At 35.5% G+C, this 16,058-nt stretch overlaps 1 protein-coding gene across 6 annotated transcripts in view; it reads left to right on the forward strand.

Annotated features, from left to right (window-relative positions):
• The window catches only part of VPS13A (vacuolar protein sorting 13 homolog A), a 244,162-nt gene that overhangs the window by 58,713 nt on the left and 169,391 nt on the right, over positions 1 to 16,058 (forward strand). For all 6 annotated transcript variants that reach the window (XM_079927399.1, XM_079927403.1, XM_079927398.1 and 3 more), the window contains exons 18-22: positions 6,536 to 6,725; positions 6,812 to 6,926; positions 11,245 to 11,381; positions 13,180 to 13,312; positions 15,770 to 15,887. In XM_079927399.1, coding sequence (XP_079783525.1) covers positions 6,536 to 6,725; positions 6,812 to 6,926; positions 11,245 to 11,381; positions 13,180 to 13,312; positions 15,770 to 15,887 — 693 coding nt within the window. The remainder of the gene's footprint in view (positions 1 to 6,535; positions 6,726 to 6,811; positions 6,927 to 11,244; positions 11,382 to 13,179; positions 13,313 to 15,769; positions 15,888 to 16,058) is intronic.

The raw sequence follows: 16,058 nt of genomic DNA on the forward strand, positions 1-16,058 counted from the left end.
AGCATCCCTGGGTAGCTTGTGTGGGTTTAATATATTTGGTGTGAGGGCTGTTTTTAGTATGAATGCCTGTGGCCTTCTTTCCTCAGCATGTGCTGGCCGTTACCCCCATTAGTAGGGGGTGTGTAGATGCAGCTACTGGCACCCACTCCCAGGGCACTTGGTGGCAATGGCAGCTCGTGCACGCCTACAGAGCCCATGATGGCGGCGGAGGCGGCTCGCAACCGCTCCTAGAGCCTGCAAGGGTGGCAGCAGCAGCTCAAGATTGCTCCTGGAGCCCAGGAGGGCAGCAGCGGCGGCTTGCAACCTATCCTGGAGCCTTTAGCGCCTCTTTTTAAAGACCACTAATCCCATGCATGAGGGCTCTGCCCTAATGACCTAATCACCTCCCGAAAGTCCTACCTCCAAATAACCATCACATTAGGCATTAGCATTTCAACAAATGAAATTTGAGGGACACAGACATTCACAGCATAGCAGCTTGTGTTAGTCCCCTGGCTCCAGGAAGCCACACCAGCAATATTGCCCACTGCTTTGCTAAGGAATGGGGATGATAGGCAGATAAACAGAAATGCCAGAGTGCTATCCTTCTGAAATTCAGCTGTCTTTACCTCTTTCATTTTTCCCTGGTTGCTGTAAGTTTTTTATTAAATTCCAGACTTGCAAGAAAGTTGATTCTGGGAGTTTTCGTTAGTTTAATCGTCATTTCAGTGGAGAAACTCGATTATTTGAGCACCTTTTTCTGTCACTTCCAAAGACAATACTTATCCATTAACTTTTTTTTTAAAGGCTTTATTATTTTAGAGCAGTTTGAAGTTTACAACAAAGTTTAGAGGGAGGTATAGACATTTCTCATATACCTTCTACCCCTACACATACAGAGCCCCCCTGCAATTATCAACACCACTCACCAGAATAGCACATTTTTACTAAAAATGAACCTACACTGGCATAATCACCCAAAGTCCATAGTTTACATCATGGTGCACTCTTGTTGTACATTCTGTGGTATGGACAACATAGAATGACAAGTGTCCATTGTTACAGTATCACACACAGTATTTTCACTGCTCTAAAAATCCTGCGTTCCGCTATTCATTCCTTACTCACTCCCCCAACCACTGATTGTTTCACTGTGTTCATAGTTTTGCCTTTTTTAGAATGCCCTGTAGTTGAAATCATACAGTGTGTAGCCTGGCTTCTTTCACTTAGTGATATGCATTTAAGCTTCCTATATGTCTTTTCATGAATTGATAACTCATGGTTTTTAGCACTTAATAACATTACATTGTCTGGATGTACCACAGTTTGTTTATCCATTCACCTACTGAAGGACATCTTGGTTGCTTCTATGTTTTGGCAGTTATGAATATAACTGTTGTAAACAGCTGTGTAGGTTTTATATGGACATAAGTTTTCAGCTCCTTTGGGTAAATATCAAGGAGCCGATTGTTGGATCACATGGTAAAAATATGCTTAATTTTGTAAGAAACCACCAAACTTTCTTCTAAAGTGACTGTACCATTTTGAATTCCCACCAGCAATGTATGAGAGTTCCTATTGCTCCATCTACATCCTTGTCATTACTTGGTGTTGTCATTATTCCAGATTTTGGCCATTCTAATATGTATGTAGTTGTATGTCACTGTTGTTTTAATTTTCATTTCCATGATGACATATGATGTAGAGCATCTTTTCATATGCTTATTTGTCAGTCTTACTTGGTGAGGTGTCTGTTAAGATCTTTAGCCCATTTTTTAATTGTGTTGTTTGTTTTCTTCTTGTTGAGTTTAAAGTGTTCTTTATATATTTTAGATAACAGGTCCTTATCAGATGTGTTGTTCGCAAATATTTTCTCCTATTCTGTGGCTTATTTTCTTATTCTCTTAAAATTAATATCTACCATAATTGTTACTCTTTTCTATTTATTGCCCTTGTTCTTTGTTCCTGTTTTTGTCTATCATGTCTTTTCTTCTTTTTGCAGTTTAATTGAACATTTTGTATGATTCCATTTTCTCTCTTTTCTTGGCACATCAGTTAAAATTTTTTAAACTTTTTTTAGTGGTTGCCCTAGAGCATTTAATATACTTTTTTGTTTGTTTATTTTATTTTATTTTTTTAAAAAATGTTTAATTTTTATTGGAGTATAGTTGATTTAAAATGTGTTAGTTTCTGCTGTACAGCAAAGTAAAAAACTTATACATATACACAAAAAGAATCTTTTCTAGATTCTTTTCCCATATAGGTCATTACAGAATATTGAATAGAGTTCCCTGTGTTATTCGGTAGGTCTTCATTAGATATCTATTTTATATATAGTAGTATGTATAGCTTTTTTTTTGCCTTTTTATTTATTTAATTTTTTTTTAACATCTTTATTGTGGAATGCCTTTTTTCTTTTTTTTCTTTTTTTTTTTTGCGGTACACGGGCCTCTCACGCTGTGGCCTCTCCCGTTGTGGAGTACAGGCTCCAGACGTGCAGGCTCAGTGTCCATGGCTCACGGGCCCAGCTGCTCCGCGGCATGTGGGATCTTCCTGGACTGGGGCACGAACCTGTGTCCCCTGCATCGGCAGACGGACTCTCAACCACTGCGCCACCAGGGAAGCCCCTTTCTTTTAAAAAAAAAAAAAGTCTTTATTGGAGTATAATTGCTTTACAATGGTCTGTTAGTTTCTGCTTTATAACAAAGTGAATCAGTTATACATATGTCCCCATATCTCTTCCCTCTTGTGTCTGCCTCCCTCCCTCCCATCCTCCCTATCTCACCCCTCTAGGTGGTCACAAAGCACCGAGCTGATCTCCCTGTGCTGTGCGGCTGCTTCCCACTAGCTATCTATTTTACATTTGGTAGCGTATATATGTCCATGCCACTCTCTCACTTTATCCCAGCTTACCCTTCCCCCTCCCCGTATCCTCAAGTCCATTCTCTAGTAGGTCTGTGTCTTTATTCCTGTCTTGTCCCTAGGTTCTTCATGACCTGTCTTTTTTTTGTTGTTTTTTAGACTCCGTATATATGTGTTAACATACGGTATTTGTTTTTCTCTTTCTGACTTACTTCACTCTGTATGACAGACGCTAGGTCCATCCATCTCACTACAAATAACTCAATTTCGTTTCTTTTTTTTTTTTTTAAACAACTGATCTAAGTCTGCTTTGAAATAATACTATACTATCTCACAGGTAATGTGAGTACCCAGTAATAACAAAATATCTTAATTCCTTCCTCTAATCCCTTGTGTCATTCCTGTTATTCAATACACTCTCAGATTATTAACAATGAACATACTAATAATCTGTTAGGACAATTAAATGTTTGCATTTTACCCTCACTTTCCTACTTCAGTGCTCTTTCTTTATGTAATCTGAGTTTCCAACTTACATTTACTTTCTTCTCTCTATGTAACTACTTTTAATATTTCTTGAAAGGCAGGTCTAATGACAACAATTTTTCTCCATTTTTGTTTGCCTGAGGAAGTCTTTATTTCTTCTTTACTTTTGGAGGGAAAGTTCATGGGGTACAGAATTCTAGTTTAGAGTTTTTTGCTCTTACACTTTAAAATATTTGTTATACCCTGTTCTTGCTAGTATGGTTTCTGAGAATGTGGAAGTAATTCTTATCTTTGCTTCTCTATAAGTAAGGATTTTTTTCCCCTCTAGCTCTTTTTAGGACTTTTTTCTTTATATTTCATTCTCTGTAGTTTGAAAATATGCCTAGGTGCAGTGGGTTTTTTTTGCTTTTTGTTTTGTATGTTTTGTGGGTTTTTTTAGCATTTATTCTGCTTGATGTTCTCTGAGCTTCCTAAATCTGCTATTTAGTATCTGATATTAATTTGGAGAAATTCTCAATCATTATTGATTGAAATATTTCTTCTGTTCCTTTCTCTCTTCTCCTTCTGGTATTCCCATTACTTGTACAGTACAACTTTTGTAGTTATGCATGGATATTCTCTTCTGATTTTTTAGAAATGCTTTCTGTATTTTTATGATTTTTCTGATCTCTTCTCCAGCTCAGGGATTTCCTTAGCTGTGCAACTGTGCAGTCTCCTAATAAACCCATCAAAGTCATTCTTGTTACAGTGATTTTTATCTTTAGCATTCATTTTTGGTTTTCTTAGGATTTCCATCTCTCCGTTTACATTGTTCATCTGTTCTTGCAGATTGTCTGCTTTATCTGTTAGACATATTAACCGTTGGACATATTAATTGTAGTTGCTTTAAATTTCTAGTCATGTAATTCCAGCATCCCTGCCATGTTTGGTTCTGATGCTTGCTCTGTCACTTCAAATTGTGTTTTTTGCCTTTTTGTATGCCTTGTTATTTTTTCCTGATAGCCAGACCTTATATACTGGGTAAAAGGAATTGCTGTAAATAGGTCCTTAATAATTTGGTTATAAGATGTGGGAGAAAGGGAAGAGTTCTGTAGTTCTGTGATGAGCTCTCAGTCTTTGAATGAGCCTGTGCTTCTGTACTGTGAACTTAAGAGTTTCTCAATTTTTTTCCCTACCCCCTTAGGGGGATAGAATGGGTAGTATGGGCTGGAGTTGGGTATTTCCCTCCCCCCATATGGAGTGGTAGACTTGACTGGAGTTGGATATTTCCCTTCCCTTGGTCATTTTGGCTCTGGTAATACCCCATTAGGTAACGCTCTAGTTAACTCGTTTCTCCAGAGGGCAGGCTTTGTGAAGAACAATAGAGTGCTCTGGCATATTTTTAAATGGTTCATCGTCCTCTCCACTTGCCTGAGGAGGGGATATTTCTCCAATATTTACTGTGGGAACCTGGTCGAATTCTTGGAGGTGTATCTCAAATTATTTGGGGGACTCCCCTGTGGCTGGGTCCCCTTAGAGTTTTTTATTTTAATTAATTTTCATTGGAGTATAGTTGCTTTACAATATCGTGTTACTTTCTGATGTACAAGAAAGTGAATCAGTTATATATATATACATATATCCACTCTTTTTAAAATTTCCTTCACATTTAGGTCACCACAGATCATTGAGTAGGGTTCCCTGTGCTAAATAGTAGGTTCTCATTAGTTATCTATTTTATACATAGCAGTGTATATATGTCAATCTCAATCTCCCAATTCGTCCCCCTTCTCCCCGCCCCCGCTTAGTAACCATAAGGTCTCTACATCTGTGACTCTTATTTCTGCTTTGCCAATAAGTTCACCTGTACCATTTTTCTAGATTCCACGTATAAATGATATTATACAGTATTTGTTTTTCTCTTTCTGACTTACTTCACTCTGTATGACAATCTCTAGGTCCATTCATGTCTCCTCAAATGGCACTGTTTCATTCCTTTTTATGGCTGAGTAATATTCCATTGTATATATGTATCATGTCTTCTTTATCCATTCCTCTGTCAGTGGACATTTAGGTTGCTTCTGTGTCCTGGCTATTGTACCTAGTGCTGCAGTGAACATCAGGGTGCATGCATCCTTTCCAATTACGGTTTTCTCTGGATATATGCCTAGGAGTGGGATTGCTGGGTCATCTGGTAGCTCTATTTTTAGTTTTTTAAGGAACCGGCATACAGTTCTCCATAGTGGCTGTACCAATTTACATTCCCACCAGCAGTGTAGGAAGGTTCCCTTTCCTCCACACCCTCTCCAACATTTATTGTTTGTTGATTTTTTGATGATGGCCATTCTGCCCGGTGTCAGGTAATAGTTCCCTCTGGAGTTTTTAACTCTCAGAGTTGTCCACACTAAGTCTCCAGCAATTCAGTTACAGTTTAGGTTTTCCAACCTTGGCTCTAGTGTCCGTGGTGGTTTCCTTTTTGCAGATCTCTGCTCTGGTAAGCCATGACTCCACTCCCTGTCTGTGTCTTCAGCCTTAGGGGCAGCAGTTTGCCCTATGTACTCCCCTCTCTTACATATTGAAGAAGAGTTGTTGATTTTTTGGTTTGTTCAGCCTTTTACTTATTGTTAATATGGAGTGGTGACTTCAGACTCCTTTCATAGGGAACCAGAAACCCCTGACCCTTCAAAAGCTTCTTAATCTGGAAATCAACATGTGAATAGAGTTCTTTGTGAATTAATCTATGTCAGTTTAGATCTAATAGTTGTGTATTTTCTTCGGTGTGCATGGAATGGAGTAGCAAGAAATGCAAAGTGAAATTTTTTTTTAAAATAAATTTATTTTAATTTTTGGCTATGTTGGGTCTTTGTTGCTACGTGCGGGCTTCCTTTAGTTGCAGGAAGTGGGGGCTGCTCTTCGTTGCAGTGTGCGGGCTTCTCGTTGGCAGTGGCTTCTTGTGTTGCGGAGCAGGGGCTCTAGGCGCACGGGCTTCAGTAGTCGTGGCTCGCAGGCTCAGTAGTTGTGGCTCGTGGGCTCAGTAGCTCTGTGGCATGTGGGATCTTCCTGGACCAGGGCTCAAACCCATGTCCGCTGCATTGGCAGGTGGATTCTTAACCACTGCGCTACCAGGGAAGCCCTAAAGTGCAATTGTTTTTATTTTATTATTTTTAATTTGAAAAATACTTTAAAATTGTACTGATTGCTAATTTCTGTCCTATCTTTTTTCATGCAGATTCGAAACCAAAATAGGTTCATTTCATATTACTGGCTTACCAGATAATTCAACAAAACCCCGCCTCCTGTCTTCATTGGATGATGCTGCATCACTCTTGCGAATTATATTTGAGATAAATCCATTAGATGAAACTGTTGCTCAAAGGTGTATCATAGAAGCTGAACCTTTAGAAATGCTATATGATGCTGTAAGCATTTTTGTAATTCCTAAGTTTTAATATATTTCAATTTGCCTTGAGTTTGTGCCTCATGTTAATGATGCTTATTTTAACAGAGAACAGTAAATAGTATAGTGGAATTCTTCAGACCTCCAAAAGATGTAAATCTAGCACAGCTGACTTCAGTGACTTTGACAAAACTTGAAGAATTTCGTGATAAGACAGCAGCAGGTAAATGCCAGTATTAATGTTGGTGAATTAAGTACTTATCCTATACTAAACTTTCAGTCATGTTATGCTGATTTTGGTAAAGTATTTTTTGAGTTTATATTTCTAGACTAGATACAGTTTTAGTTGAAGCTAATTTGGTACCTTTATATTTAAATTTAGATATAATGATAATCATTTCTTACACTTAGAAAGGTCTAACCTATGTACCACATTCAAGTTAATTGCAAAATTTTTTTAGGATTTTTGAAATTCTGTTTATGACAGAAACTGGCCTGTCATTTTCCTTTCTTGTAATGACTTGCAGATTTTAGTATATTGGCCTCAGAAAATAAAAGTTCCATCCTTTCTCCTTTGGAGAATTTGTGTAAGATTGGTTTGTTCAGCCAATTGGTTTGTTGGGTCTCATTTCTTCTTTCAGTGTTTGGCATAATTTGGGTTTGGAGATTTCTTTGGGGGAGATTTTAAATTAGAGATTCCATTTTCAAAATATAGTGGACTATAGAGATGATCTCTGTGGTTTTTAATGCTTTGTAGTTCGTTGAGACTTGCTTTCTGGCTCAATATATGGTAATTTAAAAAATATTCCATATATGTTTGAAAAGCATATCTTTTTAATATCTATACATATCCTTTAAGTCACATTTGTTTATCATGTACTTCAAATCTTTTGTATCCTTACTGGATTTTTTTCCTTCTTGTTTCACCATATTCTAACAGTTATTTAGAGAAATATATGAAGAACACCAAACTTTCCATTTGGGTTTGTCTATTTCATGTAGATCTTTGATTTTCTTCCTTATAAAGTTTGGTGCTATATTAGTTACATGCAGAGATATTTTTTCCCCAATGAACCAAATCTTTTATCTGGATGAAGTTGTCAATATTTTTAGTAATGCTTTAATTTTTTAATATTTTTTCCTTTTTTGTTCTGTTATTAGTATGGATATTCTAGGTTTCTTTTGGTTATAATTTGCCTGCTGTATTTTTTTTATTCTTTTACTTACTTTTTCCCTCTATCTTTATTTTTAGATGTGTCATGTCAACAACATATAGTGGGATGTTTTTCAAGCTGTGGTACTGACAGTCATATTTCTTGACCTTTCTTTCCTGCCTTTGGATAAATTCTAGCATTACTTCCTCCACTCCCACCCTTGTACCATTTGAAACTTAAATATTCTCTTTCTCTTTTTACTGTAGTAATTAAAACACAAATTTTTGTTGAGATAAAATGTAATGAAACATTTTACCTTCTCCCAGTCATTGCAAGGAACACTTTAGAACACTTGAACTCCTTTCACCATCCTCATTACTTACATGCTATTGTTATTTTTTTCTTGTTTTAACTTCATAGAACAATTTTTGTTTGTAGAGTCAATGCATTGGTTTATAATTACCTATATATCAACTACTTTCTTTGCTCTTCATTCCTATTTGAACTTAACACCCTTTATCTGGAATTATTTCCTTTCTTTCGGTAGTTCATTTATACATTGTTTTCTTTATTGAGAGTCTGCTGATGGCAAACTTTTTTGTTTGTTGTATCGTTTGGTTTTGGTCTGAAGGTAATTGTCCTCAGTTTTGAAGGATATTTTTTTACTGGATATGTAATTCAGAGTTGATGATTATATTGTTCTTAGCACACTGAAGTGACCATTCTACTGTCTTTTGGCTCCTGTTACTGATGTTGAAAATTCAGGTGTTAGTGTGTTTGCTGCTTCTTTGTAGATTATCCTTTTTCTTTTACATTTAAGATGTTTTTATCTTTTATATTCTATAGGTTCAGTATAATGTATCCAACTGTGGACCAATCTGAGGATTGGTAGATTTAATTATTTCTAGAAAATCCATCTGGAAAATTTCTAGCCATTAACTCTTCAGATTTTTTTTCTCTTGATTCTCTTCTTCTGGAACTCTGGCTAAATATATTTTAGCTTTTTTTACTCTGTCATTCTTAACTTATATATTTTGTTTTCTTTCCATCTGTTTTTCCTGTGTTGCATGCTGGGTAATTTCCTTTAATTTATCTTCTGATTTTTACTGAATCCCTCTTCAGCTGTCTAATGTGCTTAATAATCTTCCCATGGTGTTTAATTTCAATGATTATATTTTCATTTTAGGAATTCTGCTTTGTTATATTTAAAATCTGATTTTTTATTCTTTATAGTTCTCTTTCCCATGGATATATTCAAACTTGTCTTTTATTTCTTCAAACATTATAAGCACAGTTGACCCTTGAATAATGCGAGAGTTAATCTGTATAATCTGCAGTGGGCCGTCTGTATCTGTAGTTCTTCCACATCCCTGCATTCAACCAACCAGACACCATGTAGTAATGTAAATATTTACTTTTGAAAAATATTCTTGTGTAAGTGGACTCACCTGTGTTGTTCAAGGGTCAACTGTATAGTTATTTTATATTGTCTCACCAGATAATTATCTCTTCAGTTCCATTATGTTAAGACTTTTGTGTTTTTATTTCTCCTCTCTTTTATTTCTGCTGTTTCTTATATTCATGTTAACCTTTGTCTTTTTGTTGAGTTTTGATTGTGAGCTGCTCATTTTTATTGGAAAATTATTTGGGAGAATTCCCTGAAGTCTAGGATAAATGGACTTTCATTCAGGGAAGAATTTCATTTTTTCCTGCCAGGTATCTCGAGCATGTTGGTGGGACCACTATCTAAAGTCATTACTTGAGATATTTTGGAATGACAAAAGTTGTGCTACATATCCACTTGAGGACTGTATTGTGATTATGATTCACAGGGAGACTACCCCTTTTTCCCAGTTTTTCTCAGAGACATTCTTTGCATTCTATGCGTAGGTTTTAGGGACAGGGAGGTTTAACTTCTGGATTACTCTTACTTTGAGTATGTACCTTTTAGATCCCAGATTTATGAAAAGAACTCCTGCTAGACTCCTCATTTTTTTTTTTTTTTTTTTTTTTTTTTTTGCGGTACGCGGGCCTCTCACTGCTGTGGCCTCTCCCGTTGCGGAGCACAGGCTCTGGATGCGCAGGCTTAGCGGCCATGGCTCACGCGCCCAGCCGCTCCGCGGCATGTGGGATCTTCCCGGACCGGGGCACGAACCCGTGTCCCCTACATCGGCAGGCGGACTCTCAACCACTGCGCCACCAGGGAAGCCCTAGACTCCTCATTTTTGTCATCTGTTCTTTTTCTTTTTTATTTATTTATTTATATTTATTTTTATTTTTGGCTGTGTTGGGTCTTCGTTTCTGTGTGTGGGCTTTCTCTAGTTGCGGCGAGCAGGGGCCACTCTTCATCGCGGTGCGCAGGCCTCTCACTGTCACGGCCTCTCTTGTTGCAGAGCACAAGCTCCAGACACACAGGCTCAGTAGTTGTGGCTCACGGACCTAATTGCTCCGTGGCATGTGGGATCTTCCCAGACCAGGGCTCGAACCCGTGTCCCCTGCATTGGCAGGCAGATTCTCAACCACTGCGCCACCAGGGAAACCCTGTCATCTGTTCTTTATACTCTGTGAGGCTATGGAAAGGAGTTCCAGAGTTTACCAAGTGCAGAAAATGGTCTCAGGATAAAATTTTTATGGCTCCCATTTAAATCTTTTAGGTTTTCTCTTTCAATCTGATTTTTGGCTTCATAGATCCTTACTTTCTTGCCTCCTCTTAGTGTTTTTAGTAGGTTTCGTTGTTGCTGTTTGTTTGTTTTGCTTTATATCCAACCATTTTTGTTGCTTTTAGTGGAAGAGTAGGTTTGCCTACCTATTTATTCATGTTACCAAGATTTAGAAATCTAGTTAAATGTTTTAGTATAAGTTCAGGACTTCATCTTAGTTGAAATTCACTTTGGTAGATTCATCCATTTTCATAGAAAGTTCTGGTTGCTTTTTCTGGTTTACATACAGTTTTATTGAAGATGATTTAATAATCCAGGATTTTCATTGTCTCAGAGTAATATAAAGATCAAGTATCATTGTTCAGTATGGTAGAAGTAGCTGTATTAAGTTCACGAATTGGGAAGAATTATATAGATTCTAATATTTCATGTAACTTAATTTTTTTAGATGTGTATCTCCCCAGTTTTCCCAAATTGGGTTTATGGGTCAAAAACTTCTTTTTGAAGAAGTATTCCAGTTTTGTACTCAGTTATATTTAATGAGTATACACATTGACTAACAAATATCTTACTTTATATTGAAAATATTTTGCTCAAGTTTATTTTAAAATTAATACTAATTTCACATTATTTTAAGGTTGTGGTACCAATTCATGTGTTTAATGATTCTCTATTTCTTGAGTAATTTGTGAAAACAATTCATTTTAAAGATTTAACTTTTATGCAGGTCTGCTGTATATTATTGAAACACAGAAAGTTCTTGATCTCAAAATTAATTTGAAGGCTTCATATATTATTATCCCACAAGATGGAATTTTTAACCCTACATCAAATCTGCTTCTTTTGGATCTTGGTCATCTAAAGGTATATACTACTAATAATTATTTTATAATATGACACCTATGGTGTTTCTTAGTTTAAGATGTATTTTGGTTTTTAGAGGTTTGATTTGGTATATTAATTTCTAGCTTAATAGCAGAAACTAGGATTTGAGGAATCTTCCCTTCTGGCAAGTAAAGTGAAGTTTCATTTAATTAGATAGTTTCCCTACATTTCTAATAGGAAAATGACCAATTGAATGCTGAAGGTCAGGGGTGAACCTAAGAATTATATTTATAAAATTTGAGAGTAATGCTTGAGGAGTTTATTTCCTTTTCAATTTAAATTTATTACTTGGTCAATTAAAGTGTGTAGAGTGGAAGGGAGTTCTGGAAGTAATCAAATATATATTCATCCTTCTGAAATTTTTTGTGTATATACTTTAGATATTGGCATTTTAATATTTCTATTAAAGAATCCTAAAATTGAGAGATGGTCTTCTTGCATTTTGCTTCTTATTCAATTATGTATGATTTTTCCCCTCAGTTTTGAGTAGAGAATACTTTTTTTTCGGTGTTTCTAGATCTATGCTGTTCAGTATGGTAACCCACTGGCCACATGTATTTGTTTAAGTTGATTAAAATTTTTAAAAATTCAGTTCCTTTGTTACATTAGCCACATTCAAGTGTTTAATAGTCACAGATGGCTAGTGGCTACTGTATTAGAACAGATGGAGAACAATTCCATCATCATAGAAAGTTCTGTTTGACAGCAGTACTCCAGATCATGAAATGTAGAGGAATAACTTTTAACAATTTAAAGACCCAGAAGGGATGGATAATATTGGAATGCTCTTTCTGGCTACCTAACAAATTCGTGCCTTTCCTTAATATTGACATTCTCCTTTATTCTATATGTATATATATATTTTACTCTTCAGTTAGTAATTATGTAACACTGCTGGATTTACATTTATAATAAAATTTTATACAGATAATTATTCATATTTGAACTTAGTTATGGAATTGGTTTATGGGCAGTACGGTATAGTGGAAACAGCCAGTGGAAAGGTATAGTGGTCAGAAGGGTATCTCTCTAGTTTTATGACCTGAAGCAATTTGCTTAACCTTTTGCCTAAAATTTATTACCTTTCAAACAGATAATCAATTTTGACTGTCTACTTCACATGAACTATGTAAAATAAAGGGGAAATGTTAAAATAAAAAATATGTATACACGTACATGTATGTGTGTGTGTATACATATATATATATATAAATATGAATTAATAAGATCTTTATATACTACTGTGAAGTGATCTCCAGGATACCTGAGTGAAAACAGTAGTATGCATAGTATACCAAGCAAGGGGAAGTACAACTATAACTTGCTTGAGGTTGCATAAATGGCAGAGCTGGAACTAAAATTCAGGTACACTGATATTTAATTGTGGACTCTCACGTCTTCTTATAAAGTTATCTAAATATCTGTCTCGTGCCATGGAAACATTTTGTAAGTTATATTTTTCTCTTAATTTTGTTTTTAATAAAAAGGCTTCTTAGCAGATTAAAAAAATTTTTAGATCTATTATTTACCAGGACTGGCTTTGTTCCCCTTTTTTAATATAAATGATTGGAAAATATAACTTAATATGTAAAACTTTACTTTATACCTGGCCTTCTCATTATATATGTCATGGATGAAGACATTTCTAATAGTCTTATAATGTATGTCAGCTTGTGAGTTTATCTCCTCCTGTTAAATTTTTATATTATAGTCTGAAAGATAAAAAACTTTATATTTTCATTTTGAAGTAATTTAAACTATTAAAATTATCTTCAAGGTGACAAGTAAAATTCGTTCAGAATTACCAGATTTAAAACAAGGTGGGGCGAAACTTGAAGAGATAATGCATAGAGCTTATGACTCCTTTGATATTCAGCTTACAAGCATACAGCTGCTTTATAGCAGAGTTGGTAAGTATACAGTGCATTATTTGTTGATTCATTTTGCTGAAGTGATTAATTAGGTTTTTAGACAGTTTCTCTGAAGACTTTCATCCTAAATATGTTAGAACTTTTATATTTTTGAATTAGAAGTGATAGTAGATATTTCCTAGGAGCAATATCTCAAGTAGGTGTGATTTTATCCCTCAAGAGACATTGTCAATGTCTAGAGACATTTTTTGTTGTCACGAGTGGGGAGTTGGGGCACTACTAGCATCTAGTGAGTGGAGGTCAGGGATGCTACTAAACCTCAAACAATATGGGCGAAAGCCACCCCACAACAGACTTGGCCCAAATATCAGTAATGCTGAGATTGAGAAATCCTGATCTATACCAGTAAAGGTTGGAAAGCACTGGCACATATTTAAAGTGATATTTGTATTACACAGTGGGATAACCAGAAGAGGCTGCTCAAGGCCAGAGGCAGCTGGCTTAGGGGCTCTGATAGCCCAGGCTGTAAACAGTTACACAAAGACTGCAGAAGGTCGCTATCGTAGGAATACCTTTACCCTATTCACTTTGGTGTACAAATAGGCGTCTCTGATCTGGATCTAGTTTTTTAGTTGAAGTGACCAAAGCCAGAAATTCACTTGTCAGGATCCATTAAAATAGATAGAGAGCCCAGACTAGTTGAGCCCTCTTTCCACTGTCATATTGCTTCTGAATCTCCAGGGTGTTAGTGAACATTGAGATGTGTATATGGTGAAATTTTAATTATCTGAGCTAACTAATAGAAGGAGGAGCAATGAGATCCTAAAGTTACGATTATTAAAAATGTTAGTGTATATAGGACTGGAACATTTGATTTTTTTCTTTAACTGTACTTGCTTTAAGAGTAATGAACTTGGTTTTTATTTTTATCATATTTCAGTTGGTGTAAAAGGAGCCCAGAAGTATAGTGGATGGCAAATGCAAATTGTTTATAGAAAAATCCATAAATTTATTTTCAAGGAATACATTACTATATTTTGGTGTGTTTGATACATTTTGGTAACTGGTTTTCAAAGTCCATGAGCCATACTTAATAGTTAAGATATTGAGATGCTTTGTAAAAAATTGTTTTCAGTATTTCATTATTATTATCTGAAAATTATTGGAATTCCTTGGAGTTGTTTTTGATAAGCATTAACTATTCTTAAATAATTAAATCTTTTGGGGGGCAGGGTTTTTTTGACATTGGGGTTACTTTATGTAATTGTCATAGACTTCCCTGATAAATACTGAAACACATGCTTCTAAATATCTTATTTTTTATCTGTAAATTGAGAAGTGAAGGAAATATTTGATTTATCTCGGTACTGTTGGAATTTTAAAAATTGTAATAAAGTCCATTTTACTACCTGTCTTCAGGAGTCTAAGCTTTCATTTGCTTGGTTTTCCTTGACTGAAGATTTAACTGACTTATGGTATTATTAGGTTCAAATGGAATAATGTACATGAAACTGCTTTGTATTATATGGATCCCATTAATCTTGTTATAAATTTTAAAAGTTATTTCTTTGTAATGTAGACGCGTCTTTTAGAAAATCTGGACAATACAGAAAAACAAAAACATCATTCTTTATCCTACTGCTCACACATAAGCGTTGTTGATATTTCAGTGGATATCCTTTTGGTGTTTTTTTCAATGTGTGTGCCTATGAATGTATGGGATGTATTTTGTGTGGTGTTTGGGAGTGTTTGTGAATGCGTTTTTAACATGATTTACATAGTTTTATATGCTGACCTCCCTTTCATTTACCAGTAATATTTTGGGCACTTAAATTCATGATTTTTACTGGCCATCTAAAGTTCTAAGGCTATGCTGTCAGTTATTTAGCCATTCCTTTACTGAACATTTAGGCTTGTGACACTGCAGTGAATGTTGCCAGAGGGTTGCATGTTGGCAGACCTGGGTGACAATTTCAGCCTTATCACTCACTAGCTTTTTGACCATAAGCAAGCTGTAAATTCCTCTCAGTCTCATTTTTCTAAAATGGGATGTTATACATCATTGTGGGAATTAAATGAAAATTTAAACATTGCCTAGAACAGTGTCAGTTATAAATCTTAAATGTAACTTTTATTAGTTAATACTGAAGAACTGCACTTTTCCCTACCTTTTTCATTATTGCATTAGAGCCATGTTTTTTGAGTAATGTATGGTTGGCATAGTGATTGCCAAGGATGCACAGTAGATTTGATTAAAGCTATGTTGTTGTTAACATTTTAATAAGCATTTTTCCTATTAAAACATAGAGTTTGAAAGGGAAAAGAATTTACCTGCTAAGTATGTGTACCTGGGAATATGGCATTAAGATTATCTAGATGTAGGAAGATTTCCTCATACCATGCACTGTATGACTATGAAGTATTAATGGTAATGTTAGGTTTAGTATGTTTGTCAAATTACACATGTGTTAAACACGTACTGTTTTCTGTAATTAGGTGATAATTGGAAAGAAGCACGAAAACTCAATGTATCCACACAACATATCTTGGTACCTATGCACTTCAATGTGGAACTCTCTAAGGCCATGGTTTTCATGGATATAAGGATGCCCAAGTATGTATTACCTGTTTCATGTGATTGTAGATTTCCTTAGTAGTTATATAGCTAAGAAATGCCATGTTTCATTGATTTTTTTGTAGTAAAATATATATAACAAAATTTACCATTTTTAAGTGTATCATTCAGTGGCATTAAGTACATTCACATTTTTGTCCAACCACTCCA

Source organism: Stenella coeruleoalba (genome assembly GCF_951394435.1).
Source record: "Stenella coeruleoalba genome assembly, chromosome: 7".
NCBI classification, from domain to species: Eukaryota; Metazoa; Chordata; class Mammalia; order Artiodactyla; family Delphinidae; genus Stenella; species Stenella coeruleoalba.